The sequence below is a fragment of the Monodelphis domestica genome, chromosome 3 (genome assembly GCF_027887165.1).
Source record: "Monodelphis domestica isolate mMonDom1 chromosome 3, mMonDom1.pri, whole genome shotgun sequence".
NCBI lineage: Eukaryota > Metazoa > Chordata > Mammalia > Didelphimorphia > Didelphidae > Monodelphis > Monodelphis domestica.
In genome coordinates, this window is record NC_077229.1 from 2,002,170 (window position 1) to 2,019,146 (window position 16,977).

The 16,977-nt window shown below is 39.8% G+C and overlaps 1 protein-coding gene and 1 pseudogene across 4 annotated transcripts in view; both read right to left on the minus strand.

The window, feature by feature from the left end:
- Nucleotides 1-250: 250 nt before the first annotated feature.
- The window catches only part of LOC100015163 (zinc finger protein 345-like), a 31,193-nt gene continuing 14,466 nt past the window's right edge, over nt 251-16,977 (minus strand). For 3 of the 4 annotated variants that reach the window (XM_056821220.1, XM_056821218.1, XM_016432833.2), the window contains one exon: nt 251-8,375. In XM_056821220.1, coding sequence (XP_056677198.1) covers nt 6,154-8,375 — 2,222 coding nt within the window. In that variant the 3' untranslated portion in view covers nt 251-6,153. The remainder of the gene's footprint in view (nt 8,376-16,977) is intronic. The other variant, XM_056821219.1, reaches the window with a different exon arrangement.
- LOC130458152 (TIP41-like protein) lies at nt 15,808-16,723 on the minus strand (annotated as a pseudogene).

Genomic DNA, 16,977 nt, shown 5'->3' on the forward strand with positions numbered 1-16,977 from the left:
AATCTGTGCTTCTATAAATTCTGTAGGCAACCTCTGTTCGGGGTGACTCTCACGCAGAGGGTGCCCTGGCCAGTCGGTAATGAAGGCTCCTTAAATTTGAACTCTTGGGTGTCTGGGTCGTTGCATGAAGTGCTCCACTTCATTACATATAGGAAACTAGAAAACAAAATTTGAGAAAAACAAACCAACCTAAAACAAGTAAAAATAGGATCTGAAACAAGATTAAATGGAAACATTTCAGAGAAAGGAACATTCTTGAAAAAAAAAAGTTTATTAAACTCCAAAATTAAAGCATCCAAATAAAACAGGAACAGTAAAAATTATTTAAAAAGGGAAAAAAGATCATAGCAAAGATCTCATCAATGTTTATAGTAGCAGTGCTGCAAAATTCATCTCAAGAACAGCAGGGAGAAAAGATTAAAATAACATTTAAGATTCCCAAATTAGGGAAATAGTTGAAAAGTTTTTTTTTAAATGCCCAGGTAAGTGCTCCCTTCTAACATCTGCTGGTGTTATGCTTCGAGTCGTGTATCGTTTGGAGAGTGATCATTTAGGAAAATGAGTTGCTCCCCCTTCCTGGCCCCCACCCTTAACTCTGAGGGGTTCGTCCCAGATTTCCCCGACAACCAGATTACCTGCCTCAGTCAAATCTTTTTGTTCATCTTGAGCTTTTGGCTGGTAGGTTCAGGATCAGACCCGTCCCTCTGAGGACTTTCTGATCTCAGCCACCAGGAGGTGAGCAGCTCCCACAGTCCTCCTTCAAGCTGGCCATTCACTTCCTCCTTCCCTCCCACCTGCTTTTCAGCAAATGAAATACATACATACAGGCCATTAATGCGAAAGTTAACCAGAGCTGGATCTTAATAATGATTTTAAAGGGGAGATAATAAGCTTTATAGAGAAAGATAAGCACTGGGTAAAGTCATCCTGTTCTTGGGCTGGGAATAAAGTCCCTGTCTTGGACATGCCAGTTCAGTAAGGAGAGGCTCTCCCCAGACACTCCTCTGGGCCTTGGGGCTGGCCTCATTCCATGGCAACTGATCTTGGCGGCTTCTGCCAGGCTTGGTCTCCAGATGCTCCCATGACCGAGGGCCCTCGTGACCACTCTGCAGACTGGTGACGCCCCCTTGGCATCTCTGCCCTTTTTCCTGGTGGGGTATTTCAGCATGCTGCACACAGTAGAAGCTGACAGGTCGCTGGGGCTGCAGGAGTTTGGGGTACAGCCCGCCTCACTTCTCATGGGCCACGCGATGTCATCACCTGTCAGGCTCTTCCCCAACCTCTTAGGAAAGGTGAGGGCCTTAGCTTTCAGCAATGGAATTATGGCCCTGCAGAGGCTCAAGAGAACAAGCCCAGGGGAACTCCTGTTAGCCACCAGAGAGCTTCTCCAACATCTGGTTATAGACACATACACACACATTTATAGATCGGGGTAGCAGAGAGAGAAAGCTGCCTGTGCTATAGCCTGAAAGGAGGAAGAATAACTGCTTCAGACACGAAGAAATTCAGAGGAAAAAAAACTCAAGGAAGGATCCAGGAGTAAAACTTGTAACCTCAAGTATCTATATACAAATGCCCACAGTTTAGGCCACAAACAGGGCAACAACAGGTCTTAATGCAAGGGGACAAATTTGACCTCAGGGGTCTATCTGAGACTCAGTAAGCCCAAAACAATGGGTGCACCACAGCTCTGGAGAGGTGTTTGTTTACCCGATTTACAAAAAATTGGGACAGGTAAAGGGAGAGGGCAGAACTTGTGTGAAGAAATCAGGAACCAGAGCAGGGAAGCATTGCAGAGAATATCAGAAATCAATGGAGGAAGAAATAGAAGTGATTTTGTCCATGGTGTACCTCGTGTCCTGCCTGGAAAGACGGAAGGGATGGACAAAGGGTTTGGGAACAGATACCAAGCCCAGCCCAATCAGAAGCAGCGGGGGTGGGGGAGGGTGTCTTCTAATACCTGGGGAGCTGCTGGAGTTCTCTCTCCCCTCCGTCTCTGTATCAAGAGCAAAGCAGCTAATGACATCTTGGCTTGCCTCAACATTTCCATACTGCAGAAGGTAGAGGAAGCACCAAGGGGGCATTCTATTTTGTACCTGACGTTCATTAACAAGTAGTAACTGGTTGTTGGGGTGGAAATGGTGGAAGCCTGGGCAGGGGGAGAGGAAAAGCCCACTCTGTCCTGGCATTTATGATCAAATGGAAGGAAATGGGGAAAGCAGATTTTAATGAGTTCAAAGAAACAACAGGGAGACCCCACAGAGTAAAACAATTGGCCCAGGAGGGATAAGAGGTGCTCAAGAATGAAATTCCAAACAATGTAAATTTTGCAGAGAAATGAAGAGAAAATGGAAGCAAGGCCAGGTAAGAGATGATGAATGCTAGACTGTAAGACAGTTGGCACCAGGAATGCTACCATCTAGAAAGACCTGAGGCCAGAGGGATGCAGATGATGGCAAAAAGTGTTTGGATTCTTCTCTGGAAAGTTTTCTCAGGAGAAAAAAAAGAACCAAGAGGGCCTAAACCTTTACCTGGGATATGGAGAGGATGAGAGTAGCTGCCAGCCATGAGAAGGGAGACCTGCTCGGCTCCTCTTTTCTTTAGCAACAAAAATGACCCTTTACTGAGACTAGAGGGACTAAAGGAACTACTAGTGGAACACTGAGCTGGAGAATGTCACTGAACAGTCACTGTCACCAGCATCAGAAAGATTGCAGGACTGGAAGACTAGAGATGATTTCCAAAGATAGGAAGAGGATGGAGCTTGTCATCTAAAAGTCAGGATTGTTAACGAGATGATGGCAGATATCTAGAAGGGGAAGCCAGTGTGGCTTCACTAAGAAAAAATTAAGCCTGAGAGAGTACCTTCATCTCCCTTCTGACAGGATGGCCAAGCTAAGAGATGAGGGAAAGGATGTGTGTGAGTTCTACCCAGATACTAGCAAAGTTTCTGATAAGTTATATCACATTATTCTAGTGAAGATAATGGGAGAAATCTGGACTGGATGATCATACAATCAGACAAATTCATAACTGGTTAGATGATGGGACTAAAAGAGTAGATGCTGATGGTTCAGTGTCAACAAGAAGTCCATGATGGAGTATCCCCAAGAGCTGGGCCTGGTCCTGAGTTAACATTTATTAGTGACATGGTTAAAGGCACAGAAGGTTTGTTCATCCAGCCTGCAGAGGACATGATGATGGTACAATGAATACTGTTGGACTTCAAATCAAGAAGATTTTAGTGCTAATCCTGCCAATCACTAATTGTGTCTCTGTTAGATGGGGATAATAGCACCTAGCTCCCAGGGTTGTTGTAAGGATCACCTAACATCTGAAAAGTACCGTGCCAACCTTGAGCACTCTATGTTAGTTATAATTATTACTACTAACATTATTATCTTTGGACTTCTGCTTTCTACTTGGATCTACACTCCAGCTATTGACACATATCAGTAGACTCAGCAACTTGCCTGATGCTAGAGAACACAATGCCTCCCAAAATGTTCCCTCAGTTGCAAGGGTAAAGAACCCTAATTAGGAGCCTTGAATGTCAGCCCATTGGGTCCTAGATTTCATTCCATTGTCTATGGCTTCAGAAATGTATGTCTGTGAATAAACCATATTTCATCTTTATTCTGGGCTACAGACTGGTCACAGAATCAAACATTTGTTATTAAATATTGGGGAAATGGAGGTAAGGTTGATAACCTCTCCTGCTTCCAAGTAAACCTCTGAACCCTCTAATATAAATGAAAAGTAAATCTGAAAGGCCAGCTGCTATCAGTCACACTGTGGAAGGCTTTAAATGCTAGGTTAGACTACTTGACTTGTCTTGGAGGTGACTGGGAACCACTCAAGATTCCTGAGCAAGGGCCTATTATGGTCAGGTCTGTGCACTATGAAGATTTGGACATCTGTGTGGACAATGAACTGGAGCTGGAAGCAAAGAGGGCCATTATGAGCCATATGACCTTTGGCTACATGCCCCTGGGTCAGGCAGCAAGCTTCTCAATCGCGACTCCTTGGTTTCCTCCTTGGTAAAATGGGGATGTTCCAGCTTCACAGGCTGGTTGTAAGCATCACATTAGATGACTGATATTCTTTGAAGTGGTATAGAAAGGCCAGTGGTTATCATTACTATCACTATTATAGAGATATCACTGGTAGGGAACCCTGAAGAAAGAGCTTTCAGGAAAATGGAAGGATCAAAAGGGAGAAGGATCTACAAAGAGCTACAAAGAAATGAGTGGGGGGGGCAGGAATTGGAGACAATGGGCAAGAGGCATGTTTTCCTGGGAATTTGGCTGTACAAGGGAAGAAAGACATAAGGTAATGGCTGGCTCAAGGTAGGATGAGACCTGGGATTGTTTGCAAGCAGCAGGGTAAAAGAAGTTACGATGGCAAACTGAAGATAAGAAATAAGATATCCTTGAAAAGCAGCAGTTTCCCTGAAGAGATGGGAAAGCATCAGATAAAAGACTCTTAACTTTTCTTAATTCTAGTGCCTTCTCTGTTTTTTATTTCCTATTTAACCTATCTACAGCTTGCTTTGCATAAATTCGCTTCCTGTTGTCTCCCTCATTAGACTGCAAGTTCCTTGAGGACAGGGACTGTCTTACCTCTTTTTGTAACTCAGCACTTAGCATTGTACTGGCAGATGGTAGGCGTTTAATAAATGTTTATTGATTGAAGTGGGCCCTGACAAGGAGAATTGCCATCTGTTCATCAGAGACTAGAGCAGAGGAGGAATGTTGGATGACAAGAAGCAGTTTTAGGAGGTGAAACTGGAGAGATGAGGACAGTCATAATACACAGCCTCTATTTTTTTCATAGTAAAGGAGCCAACAAGATTCTTGGCTGAGCTAGAGTGAAAGGTGAATAAATTTGGAACAGACAGCAAGAATAGAGTCAACCTGGGATGACTAGAAGTATGAGTGGGAAGCAGTGAAGGCCCAACTGAGATCAGAGAACATAGTAGGGACCCACTTGACAAAGTAGTGTGACTTTCTCCAGGAGCACTGGGGTACCCTAAGGATCAGTCTCAGGATTAACAGGACATGAGAAGCAATAATAGGATGAGGAAGGATTCAAGGGTAGAGGCCATTGGATAGATCTGGTGGCTAAATATAGGGTCAACTTTAGCAGTTCTTATTGGGTAACAATAAATTATATGATACCAAACACTGTGTCATTTCATAGTAAAACAAGATGGCTACTTCTAATACATTCTTGGATTTTGTCAAGATCAATTAAATTCTGATCGGAGGCACCAGGCACACAAGTACAAAATATGTACCATGTGGTTGGGGTATGGTAGGGAGATTTGGCACAAAACATGGAAATAAAACTGAGATGACTAAGAAAAGCTGAGTATAGAAGCCAGAGTTTGCCTTGATAGAAGATTTGGATTCCAGGAGGCTGAGGAAGGAGAACCTTCCAGGAATAGGAGATATAGTTTGTGCAAAGGCACAAAGGAAGGTGATGGGATCTTATCTTCATGGAAGAGAAAGGAGGCCAATGCAGTTGGAATATAGAGTATGTAAAGGGGAACAAATATGAAGTTAATCTAGAAAGACAGGATGGGGCTTTAAGGGTCCCAAAAAGAAATTATTTCGCCTAGGAGGGAACAAGAAGTTACTGAAGACCCATGAACAGACTTGTGTCAGGACCAGACTCTTACTCTAAGGGATCATTTTAGCAGCACAATTTGTGGTGTACAGATGGGTCCAAGGAGGTACTGGAAACAGGGAACCAACTGAGAGATTATTCCATAGGACTTGTGGACAAATGAGGAGTCCTGGAACTAAGTAGTCAAATGACTTGAGTGGAAGGGGACAACATAAAACAGGTAATGAAAGTAGAACTGACAAGACCTGTTGACTGACTGGACATGGAGTGTGAGGGAGAGACATAAGATCTAAGACTCTTAAAAAGGAATAGCATTATCAGGAAGCAGGAATAACCCTTCTTCTGTGACTAAGGAAAAGAAGCATGAGCTCATTAGATTGTGATATTTCTTAAAAGTAGGAATCTTTAAGTTTGGAAATTTCTCTGAGGGAAATAGAATTTGGTTCCTCTACAAGATTTCTCTTGTTTGAAATCATTAGTTTTTGGTAAAGTGGGTACTTAAGGTTGAAAATCATACATTTACTACCTTCGTAAGTCTTTACCTTCATAAGGTATCTCTCCAGTATGAATTCTGTAGTGCTGAGTAAGCTGTTTGCTCAGGCGAAAGTTATTCCCACATTCATTACACTGATAAGGTTTCTCTCCAGTATGAATTCGCTGATGTTCTGCAAGTCCTGTCTTTAGGCGGAAGGTCTTCCCACATTCATTGCATTCATAAGGTTTCTCTCCAGTGTGAATTCTCAGATGTCCAGTAAGACCTGTGCTTCGACTAAAGGCTTTTCCACAGTCATTACATTCATAAGGCTTCTCTCCCGTATGAACTGTCTGATGTTGAGTAAGATGTGATTTTTGGCCAAAGGCCTTCCCACATTCATTACATTCATATGGTTTTTCTCCAGTATGAATTCTCTGATGTCGATTAAGCTGTGTACTTTGGCTAAAGGCCTTCCCACAATCAATGCATTCATATGGTTTCTCTCCAGTATGATTTCTCTGATGTTCAGTAAGTCCTATGCTCAGACGGAAGGCCTTTCCACATTCATTACATTCAAAAGGCTTCTCTCCAGTATGAATTCTCTGATGTTCTGTAAGTGCTGTACTCAGGCGGAAGGCCTTCCCACATTCTTTACACTCAAAAGGCTTTTCTCCTGTATGAATTGTCTGATGTCGATTAAGCCCTGCAGTTCGGCGGAAGGCCTTCCCACATTCATTGCATTCATATGGTTTCTCTCCAGTATGAATTATCTGATGTCTAGTGAGTTGTGAGCTCTGGCAGAAAGTTTTTCCACATTCATTACATTCATAAGGTTTCTCTCCAGTATGAATAATCTGATGCTGAGTAAGCTGTGTTCTCACTCGGAAGGCCTTCCCACATTCATTACATTCATAAGGTTTCTCTCCAGTATGAATTCTTTCATGTTGAGTAAGTCCTATTCTCTGGCAAAAAGTCTTCCCACATTCCTTACACTCATAAGGTTTCTCTCTAGTATGAATCCTCTGATGTTGAGTAAGTCCTGCTCTCTGGCAAAAGGCTTTACCACATTCATAACATTCATAAGCTCTCTCTCCAGTATGAATTCTCTGATGTTCAGTAAGTCCTGTTCTATGATGGAAGGCCTTCCCACAGTTGACACATTCATAAGGTTTCTCTCCAGTATGAATTCGCTGATGTATAAATAATCGTGTGCTTAGGCTAAAGGCCTTTCCACATTCATTACATTCATAAGGTTTTTCTCCAGTATGAATTGTCCGATGCTGAATAAGTGCTGAACTCTGGTGGAAGGCTTTCCCACAGTCACTACATATGTAAATTTTCTCTCTAGTATGAATTATCTGATGTCTAGTAAGCTTTGAGCGTTGTCGGAAAACCTTCCCACATTCGCTGCATTCATAAGGTTTCTCTCCAGTATGAATTCTCTTATGTTCAGTAAGCTGTGAATTCCTACAGAAAGCCTTTCCACATTCCTTACACTCATAAGGTTTCTCTCCAGTATGAATTCTCTGATGTTGAATAAGACCTGGTTTCTGGCAGAAGGCTTTCCCACATTCATAACATTCATAAGCTCTCTCCCCACTATGAATTCTCTGATGTTCAATAAGTCCTGTTCTATGATGGAAGGACTTCCCACAGTCAATACATTCATAAGGCTTTTCCCCAGTATGAATTTGTTGATGTCTTATAAATTGTGTACTGAAAATTTTCTCAGATTCACTGTATTTATAAGGTTTCTCTCCAGAATGAACAGTTTGATGTTGAATAAGTGCTGAGCTCTGCTGGAAGCCTTTTTCATAGTTGTTGCATGTTTTTTCTCTATTATGAATCATCTGATGTTGGTCAAGCTCTGCACATTGGCAGAAGGACTTCCCACATATTTTACATTCACAATGCTTCTCTGTGCTTTGAATTTTTTTATGTTCAATAAGCTGTGAATTCTTGGAGAAGGCCTTCCCATATTCCTTATACTCATATTTCCCTCCAGCATGAACTGGCTTATACTCCATGAGATGTGACATGCAACTGAAGGACTTCCCACATTCATTATACTTGCCCTCTCTGTGTGTACCATATTTAGGGACATTCTTCTCACTATCCTGCTGCCTCTCTAAACTAGCACCACATTCCCAGGCTTCTCCCCAGTTGGAGTCACAGGGATTTTCCCTTTGGAATCTTTCTTCAGATGATTCTTGCATTGAAAGTCTCAAATGTGAAGTTGATTCTTTAGTTTCAAGTCTAATTTCCCAAACTGAAAGAAAGAAAAAAAAGTAAATGTCCTCTGTATCCCCTACTGTATATAGTTTTTACTTATATCCCTATTAAAGAATTTCTTGGCAAAAATAACAACCATAGATTTGTAGAAATAAAGACCTTTCACAATCCTTTAAGTGCTAAATAAATATAATTATTGCTACCATTATTATGTGATGGCCATGGTGTGTCCTGGAGGGAAGGATGGGCTTGGTGACAGACAGGCCTAGAAATAGCCCTACCTAGCTTTGTGAGATAGAAGTTACTTAAAATCAATGTGCCCCAAGGAATTCTTGAGTGTTTGCAGTGACTTCAGGAAGAACTGTGTTGAAAATCTGCTTTGAAGCTTGTTATGGGATTATACCTCCCTAGCCTCAATTTCCTTAGCTACCACATGGAGAAGTCAAGTTGGCTAGGACATTTCTGAAAGAGAAAACTGAATTTAGCTCAGACTGCTTTAGTGCCCTTCTCAAGAACACCCTCCTAGTAAAGTGTCAACCCTGAATTATGACACAAGGTTTTGTGCTTCAAAACCCTTTCCACCAGTCCATAGTGCCTCTTTACAAATAAGAGTGTACCTCTCTGAAATAACTCTAAAAAGAAGAACTGGGACAAAGAGATGGAAAATGCAGGGAGGCCACCATCAACTCAACATAAAGAATGGATGTTCTGACAGTTTGAACTGGATAGGCTGACTCACAGATTGATAGGGCTAGAAGATAATTTGTAGATTATCTGGTCCAGATATATAATTGGATGACTGGCTCTGTGCCTTTTCCACCTTCCCCAGGAAGTCTATTCTCAGATTTCAGGGCTGGACTTTCTCTAGTCTTCTGAAAGGACACACTCCAATGTGACTTCAGTACTGCACCACTGATGGTACTTCTCAGCAGACAGAACTAAGAGGCAGTTCATACCCAAACCCTCCCCCCTTCCTAACCTCCTTATTTCTTTTGGGAGCACCACCATCTTTCTTGTCCCCCAGGTGTACAAGCTAAACGTCATCTTTAAGCACATTGTCACCCAGTATCTTCAACCAGCTGCCAAGTCCTGCTGCTTCTACCTTCATAACATTTCTCCTATCTATCCCCTTCTCTACTCAGACACTACCACCACTCTGGTTCAGGCCATCATCAAAAACCATCAACCATTCTCCAACTATTCACTCTGTTCCCCAGGCCCATCTTGTTTGTCTTCCTTTTCTTCTGAATTGTTGTCTTCCTTCCTCTCTCCTTTTCAAACAACAAAGGATAAAGGTTTGAAATCAAGAACAACTGAACTAAACTAAATTGAGTATAATCCTACAGTAGGGAAAAGTGGATCTTCAATGAAATAGAAGAATCTAAGATCTAAAATCTAAATCTAAATCTAAAATCTAAGAATTACTAAGGGAAAAATGTTAGATTTAAAATAGTTTTGAGCGTTAAATAGTTGTAGATAAGAGAGTGGGAGCCATAAACTGTGATAATTAAAATGTTTTGGGAGCAAGGGAAATATATAACAATTATGACCACTGAAATATGTTTTCTACTGTGTCTTGGTTTTATATAAATATAAGATGGTCGCCAGGGAATATATTCCCAATTTATGAATATGCCCAAGCCAACTGGGTTTTATAGAGAAATTTAATTTATAATACACTGATTAATCAATAGAAAAAGAGAGAAAGTAAGAAAGGAATAAGAATGAATAAATCAGTCAGTTGGTTTTATCACTCACCCAAGATCTCTCTAGGTAAGGCTTCTCATGCCAACCTCAGGCTCCACCTTCAAGAGAGCCTCCTTTCAAGAAATGTTTTCAGAGAACTCTCCTCCTGAGTTCTCCTTCCACAGCCTCCTTCAAGACCTCTCCAGGAGCTCTCCCTCCAGGACCTCTCTCCTCTCAGCCTTCTTCAGAGCAAAACCTCTCAGAGCAAAACCTCCTCCGAGCAGAAAACTCTCTTCAGCCCCCACTATCTTTAAGGAAACCATCTAAGTCCCCTCCCCTCAGTTCTCACATCTACCAATCACTGTCGATGTCTTCCCTGTGCCAATGGTGGCTCTAGCTTAACCCAGGACCTCCCAGAGGTCTGTTTCCTTTGCACATGTCTGTTGTAGGTCATATTCTCAAATAATTAAATCTTGATCTATGCTACAGCCCTTCCTAAATCCTGTTGGACTGAGTAGGGTGGAGATTGTAAGTTCCAAGACCTGGTTCTGTCATTCCAAGTATCTCTATTGTATCAATTCTAAAATCAATCATGACTCAAAGAACTTCCTGTTCTATGCTTAAGCGTAGGTCAAAGCCCTTTCCATTGTTTAGCAAAAGGTTTCTGTCCTAAAGTAGTCTTAAGTAGAGAGAAGGATCCTCCCATGCCAAGGGGTTTCACATTCCAATAGAGTTCTTACTATCAGTAGGAAATCTTTTCCAAGTATGAAATTTTCCAATGGTGAAATTTCCAACATTCATAAGTCTAAGAAATTTTAAGGTTTACAAAAAAGACTAGAAATGAAAAGAAACTTTGAAATACTCAAGATTCAAGAGACTTATGAAAAGGTAAATATGAGTAAGCAATCAGAATGGACTAAAGGATGAACTGTTTATATTCGAATATGTCCAAGGATCCTATCAGACCCCAATCATTGCCAGAACTCATAGGGGGAATCTTATAAGAGAGAGGACTATAAGTGGTTTTGTTATGTTTTGATGATCCTAAAAGAGGAACAAGGAAGGAAATGTGTGTACGCACGCACACACACACACACACACACACACACACACACACACACACACAAGCTTTAATAAAAGAGAATAACCTTATTTTATCTCATAACAGGGTATACAATCAGAAGTCTATAAAAATGTAGGGGGCAGACATTACTTGAACCTCACCTTTATTTAAATTGCTCAAAGAAAGATAGAACAAATATGCACATAACAATTTTGGTGTAGAAACAGATTATTCAACTCAACAGGGAAACAGAAGGGAGCAAGGAGAGAATAATTGAAAGACTAACAGGGCAGGAAGATTCATGGAGGGATTACTCATAATCAAAATATACTCTAGGCCCAGAGAGTAGGATCATGAAGAGGTGGGTAAAAAGGAAAAAAGGAGAGGAAAGAGCAAAATGAAGATGGGTGTGAACTTTACATTTACTCCACCCTGCTTAGTCTAAAAAAACAGGAATGTCTACACCCCTACTTAAGGATTAAGTATTGAGAAGGATGGCCTATGACAGACATGTGCTAGCAAATGACAAATCAGAAACAACTGATAGACCCCAGGCTGTCCTAAGTCAAGCTTAAGCTACCATTGGTACACGTGAGACGCAGGAAAATGATATAAAAACAGTCTATATATTTGACATCACTTCCTCTCTCGGTCTCTTTTCGCGGAGAGGTGGCTCTGGTGGCAGCGTGCAGAGCATCCTGGCATCTTGGCGTGGCGGCAGCTATTGTCTGGGTTTGTTGGTGAGAGTCCTTGATACACTACTGGGGAAGCTTAGTAACCTAATTCAGGTGAGGCATCTTCTCTGAGCTCTCTCGGAGTTTAGGCTGATTCTTTTCTCTTTATCTTCCAAAACACTATCCTCTTAGGAAAGCCTATAATCTTCTAAAAGACCTCGTGGCAGAGGTCTTTGAACTCCCCCTGGCACAGGCCAGGCGGGAGAAATCCTATACTCTTTCCCTCTCTCTTCTCCTTAATTCCCTCCCTCAATATTAATTAAACCACCATAAATTTCCAAACTGACTTGGGTATTTTATTTGGGATATTCCCTGGCGACCAATTAAAATTAGATTAAGTCACAACCCTAAAGTTTCCCCTTAGGTGGAGTAGAGAGGAAAGCTGGGGAAAAGTCTGAGAGAATGGGATGAACAGACATAATGAGTCAAAACTGATACTGAGAGATGGAAGTGGAAAGCAGATGGAATAGAAAGCAGAATCCAACAGTGCTATCCAGACACATGCAAAGTTAAAATAAGGGGTTGGAGCAAAATCCATTATGCTTCAGTTGAACTAAAAAATAATCTGGCATAATGATAATCATTTCAGACAAGAAAACAGCAAAAGCAGACAATCAAAAAAAAATAGAGAAACTCCCTTTTGCTGAACAATACCATAGACAATGAGTTATTTTCACTACTTAACATAAAATGAAATTAATAACATGGCACCTAAATGATTAAAGGAAAACTTCAATAAGTTATGGCAAAACTAAAATAAAGTGTGATCTCAGTATATCCTTTTCAGAGCTACAAAAACCTAGAAGAATTGATGAAAAGGGAAAATTAAGGCTTGAACAGAATTTTAATGTAGTTAGATAGGATAGAACTCTGTATTTAAATAGTACTGAGTTCAAAAGGAGCATATTTTCAATTGTGTGTGGCAAATTTACAAAAACTGCTTGTGTATTAGGAAATAAAAAATCATGAACAAATCTGTAAAAGTAGAAATATTAAGTATATTATTTACTGATAACAATGCAATAAAGATGATATAAATTAAGGGGTGCTGAGGAAAGGATTATAAATCTTTTGGAGGTAACTAAATCCTAAAGAACTGGTTGGTCAAAGAAGTAATGGAAATGATAGAAATCTTATTAAAGATTATTAATAATAATAATGAGACAACATAAAGATATTTTAGGGATATAATTAAAATAATATCTTAAAGGGAAAATTTGTATCCCTAAATAGGTACATCAACTGAAGTAGTCTGAATAAGGGAAGTAGGTGAGATAATAAAATTGAAGTAGATAAAGCAGATTAATTCCTTCCTGCATTTTTTAGGAAACTGACCCAGTCCCTCCAGGAAGTCAAACAGCTTATATAGGCAGCAGGCTAGAATCTAATTAACCTAAGGATGAAAATCAGGAAACAAAGGAACATCAAAGAGGTGTAAGGATAATTTTACGTCAGGATGGAATGCAAGGTAACTCATAGCTAACTAGGAATAAGTGATTTGGTACACGTGGAAGTAAACAAACCCTGAATGACCTGAGTATTGTCCATTTATCACTGACCACACACACTTGTGTTTGTGATGAGATTTTCTTGATTGTCAAATAAGAGCCTGTATGTGAAAGGAAATACCTTTGTATCTTGTAACCTATATAAGTTATCCTGTAAGGTGTGTAATTGGAAATGTTACCCTAAAAAAGAACTACATTTCCTGGGAGCCCAATTACTTCCTGTCATTACATACTTCCTGTAGACAGGGGATAAATTTAGTGGATGTTCCAGGTCTCAGCCTCTTTGGCTTGATGTCGAAAGCATGGTGTTGGTAAGTGTGGGGATTTTAAAGAGGCTGATTAGCCATGGGCAAATGGTTGGTTTTATTTTGTTACCTTTTTATTCCTTGACTTCTTTTTTTTTTTTAGGCCAGTAATTTCTTGTTTATTCTTCATGTACAAAAAAAAGAGGACATTTGGAACAAATAATACAAAATAAAGTGTCATATCACAATGGATAACAAGTTGTTTTATAAATATTTTATATAATAATATTGTAGTGGATTGGTCATGAAGTATTTGGAAACATGTAGTGCCATTCCCCAAAATGTAATCCATTGTTTTTATTCCCTCCAATATCTTTTCATTAGATATTCAAAACAGGTAATAAAGGACTGAGCCTGACATCAATACATCCACAAAGAAAAAAGGGGGGAGGAGAAGGCAGAGATTGGGCATCCCAATTGATGGACAATCCATTTCAGTTGTTAAGAGTTTACTATTTTGCAACTTGTCTTAAGCAATCTTTTCCATTAAAAATAACATGGCAAACAAAGTAGATATTTATTCAGACAGTCACATACAGTATACACTTTCCTGCCTAAAGAGAAAGCATACACTTTAATAGAGGAATAGATGGCTATCTGGTAAACATGCAATGCATTCTCTCAGAGCAGATTAAATTTTGCTTTCATATGTCTGCCTTGAGGTGATACAGAAAAAGGTGGATGATTTCCTTAAAAGTTTGCTTAAACTTGCTAATAAAATTCACTTTCTGGGTGGTTCACAACAGCACCATTCTGTGAAATTATAAACGTCTAAGTAAAGAGAGAAACTTAAGAGGGTCCAGGTTTAATTACAGTTTTTTAAGAAGTATACTCTTTGGCAGATCCTTTCAACTAAGATCTTCACAAACTTAATACCCTACCAACTCTAAAACCCTGCCAAAGGGCAAAAACAGAGGAGCTGCATATTATATTTTAAAATAGGGAAGGTAAGAACCAAACAACTCAACTAAAACAGAAAGTTTTTTGAACCCACTTATTTTAATATATCTCTTACTCAATGCTATAATAATAATTTTCTGCTTTACATGCACTATGTAGACAGGCAAAAAAAAACCTTATAAAATGTTTAAAAGACCATATTTTTTTTTAATTTTGTAAAGCTATCCAGTCTTTTTTCCATAGGTCCTCAGTTTATTCCTTTTTACCTACTTCTCTCCCCTGTCATATTAGAAATCTGAAAATTTAAATATAAAAACTATGTTTTATTTTAAAAATATTTTCTCCTCATTTTCATATCCCCCATGCCAACCCCCAATATCTTATGAAAAAAAAAATCTAGCTCAGGACTTAATCTGTAAAATATTTCTCCTTAATACCAGATCCAAGAGATAGATTGATATCTAAAATTTCTCAGTACTGGTACTTCAGCATATTTATTCACATTAAGGTGTCATATAAGGTAGAAGCACAAAAAACATCAACAGAACCAAAAATAAGGCACCTGCCTTTACAAGATGACAGCCAAAAACTAGTTGTAACACCAGCACACCTGCCAGTAAGGGACTATAGCCTAGAGAGAAACATTATTAATTACTCTTTCAATAGATGAACTAGCTTGAAATTCTAGAAATAATTTTTTGGTTCTAATCATGAACATTTTGCCTAAAAATACCATTTAACACAATGGTTTTTCAAGGGAAAACAAACTTATTCTGTGAATATAAAACATGAAATTAACTTGTGAATTCAAGTCACTTCTTCTAGCAGAGCCTTTTGTCAGTATTTTTCTGCAAAACTAAAACTGAAAAGCTATCAAAATGTACAATCTTTCACTTCCCAGGAATCTTCTGAAAATTATAAAAGAACTACTAGATTTGGTTCACTTAATTAAACTCTTCATGCAAAATAATATTTGTGGTAATTCCATGCCCACTGCCTCTGATTACTCTTTAGGACATAAATATCTATTACTAAGATCCCATTCTATAACAACTCAAAACCTTGGTTCAACTCTATCTTCCATTAATTTTACATATGGACAGGTGGTATGAACAGCAGGCTACATGGAACCTGCCTACATCAAGCTTTTCATCCCTTCTTTTAAGGCTACAGAAAATCTCGACACAAGGAAAGGCAGCTCATTGTCTTATTAGATAGCCCTCCCTTAATCCTCCCCAAAAGTAGTCATCTCCAGTGAGGGTTCCACAGAGAGTTCATATTGTATGACATTTTATTTAGATTCCATGCATGTATTTTCCTGTGTAGCCACAAGGTTAAGATCCATTCTTTCAGGAAACTCCAGCTTCTCACATACTGCCTCCTTTACAGGTAGGTATTGTGATATTTCATTGGGCTCTGTAAAGAGGGCTGGTGGAACATGCATTAAATTTGCTATTTTGCTCTCCCTTGAAGTGTATTCTCTTAACATGTAAGTCTTGTCAGCCTCATGGTAGAGCCTTGTGTCATTCATCCTGATGAGCACGCCATCAATTCTTAAGAAAAATCTCAGTAACAGGAAAAAGCTAGAAGGCATCACTCTAATTTTCACACTTAAGCTTGAAACTCCATGATCATGAAGTTCATCTTCAAACAACAGAACTTCTTCAAAAAATTTAATCTGTTCTCTGGCTTTCAATTTCTCTGTGTCTATATGATCTGTTGTAGGCACAACCTTTAACTTAAGAGCTTCGCCAAGTAATGTTCCTTTGTAATCTGTTGTATAGGTCCAGTCATATGGTCTAATAAATCTCTTTGGAGTGCTCACCCTCCGTCCTGCTCTCTTGCCATTCTTCAGCACATGCCACCTTAAGCACTCCTTGGTAGTTGTTTACACACTTTAAAGCATCTGTTGCATTGAACTCAATTCCAAAGCCAGAAACATGTTGGATTCTTAAAACATTGTCTCCAAACATCATTTCAGGAAGAGATGGCATATGGAGCTCATCAGCTAATTTCTCCACATCGGCTGACTTCATGATGTGCGTCTTGGCCGCCATCAGCTTCCAGGGCCCGAAGGAGAAGTCCTGGCGGCTGCTCTGGAAGCCGTGGATCATCATGGCCACAGTGGCGGCGCGGAACCAGCGCGAGCGGCGGCGGCCTCCCTTCTCCCCCGCCCCCCTCCTTGACTTCTAATGATAATTAATATATCTCCTAAAATATAATATTTTTATTTGAGATTAATTTTGATTTTTACATTGATGGCAACCAGAAGTTGGAGAAGGAATTCTCAATTTAAGATAGCCTAGAGAAAAAATTTAAAGCCACATTTCTCCTACAATGGCTTCCCACCCCCCCTTCCCCCAAGAGAACTCCAAATTCTCTACCAGAGCTGCTGCCCTGCTCCTGCCGGGTTTTTTTTTTTCTTTCCCTACTTTTTGCCTGG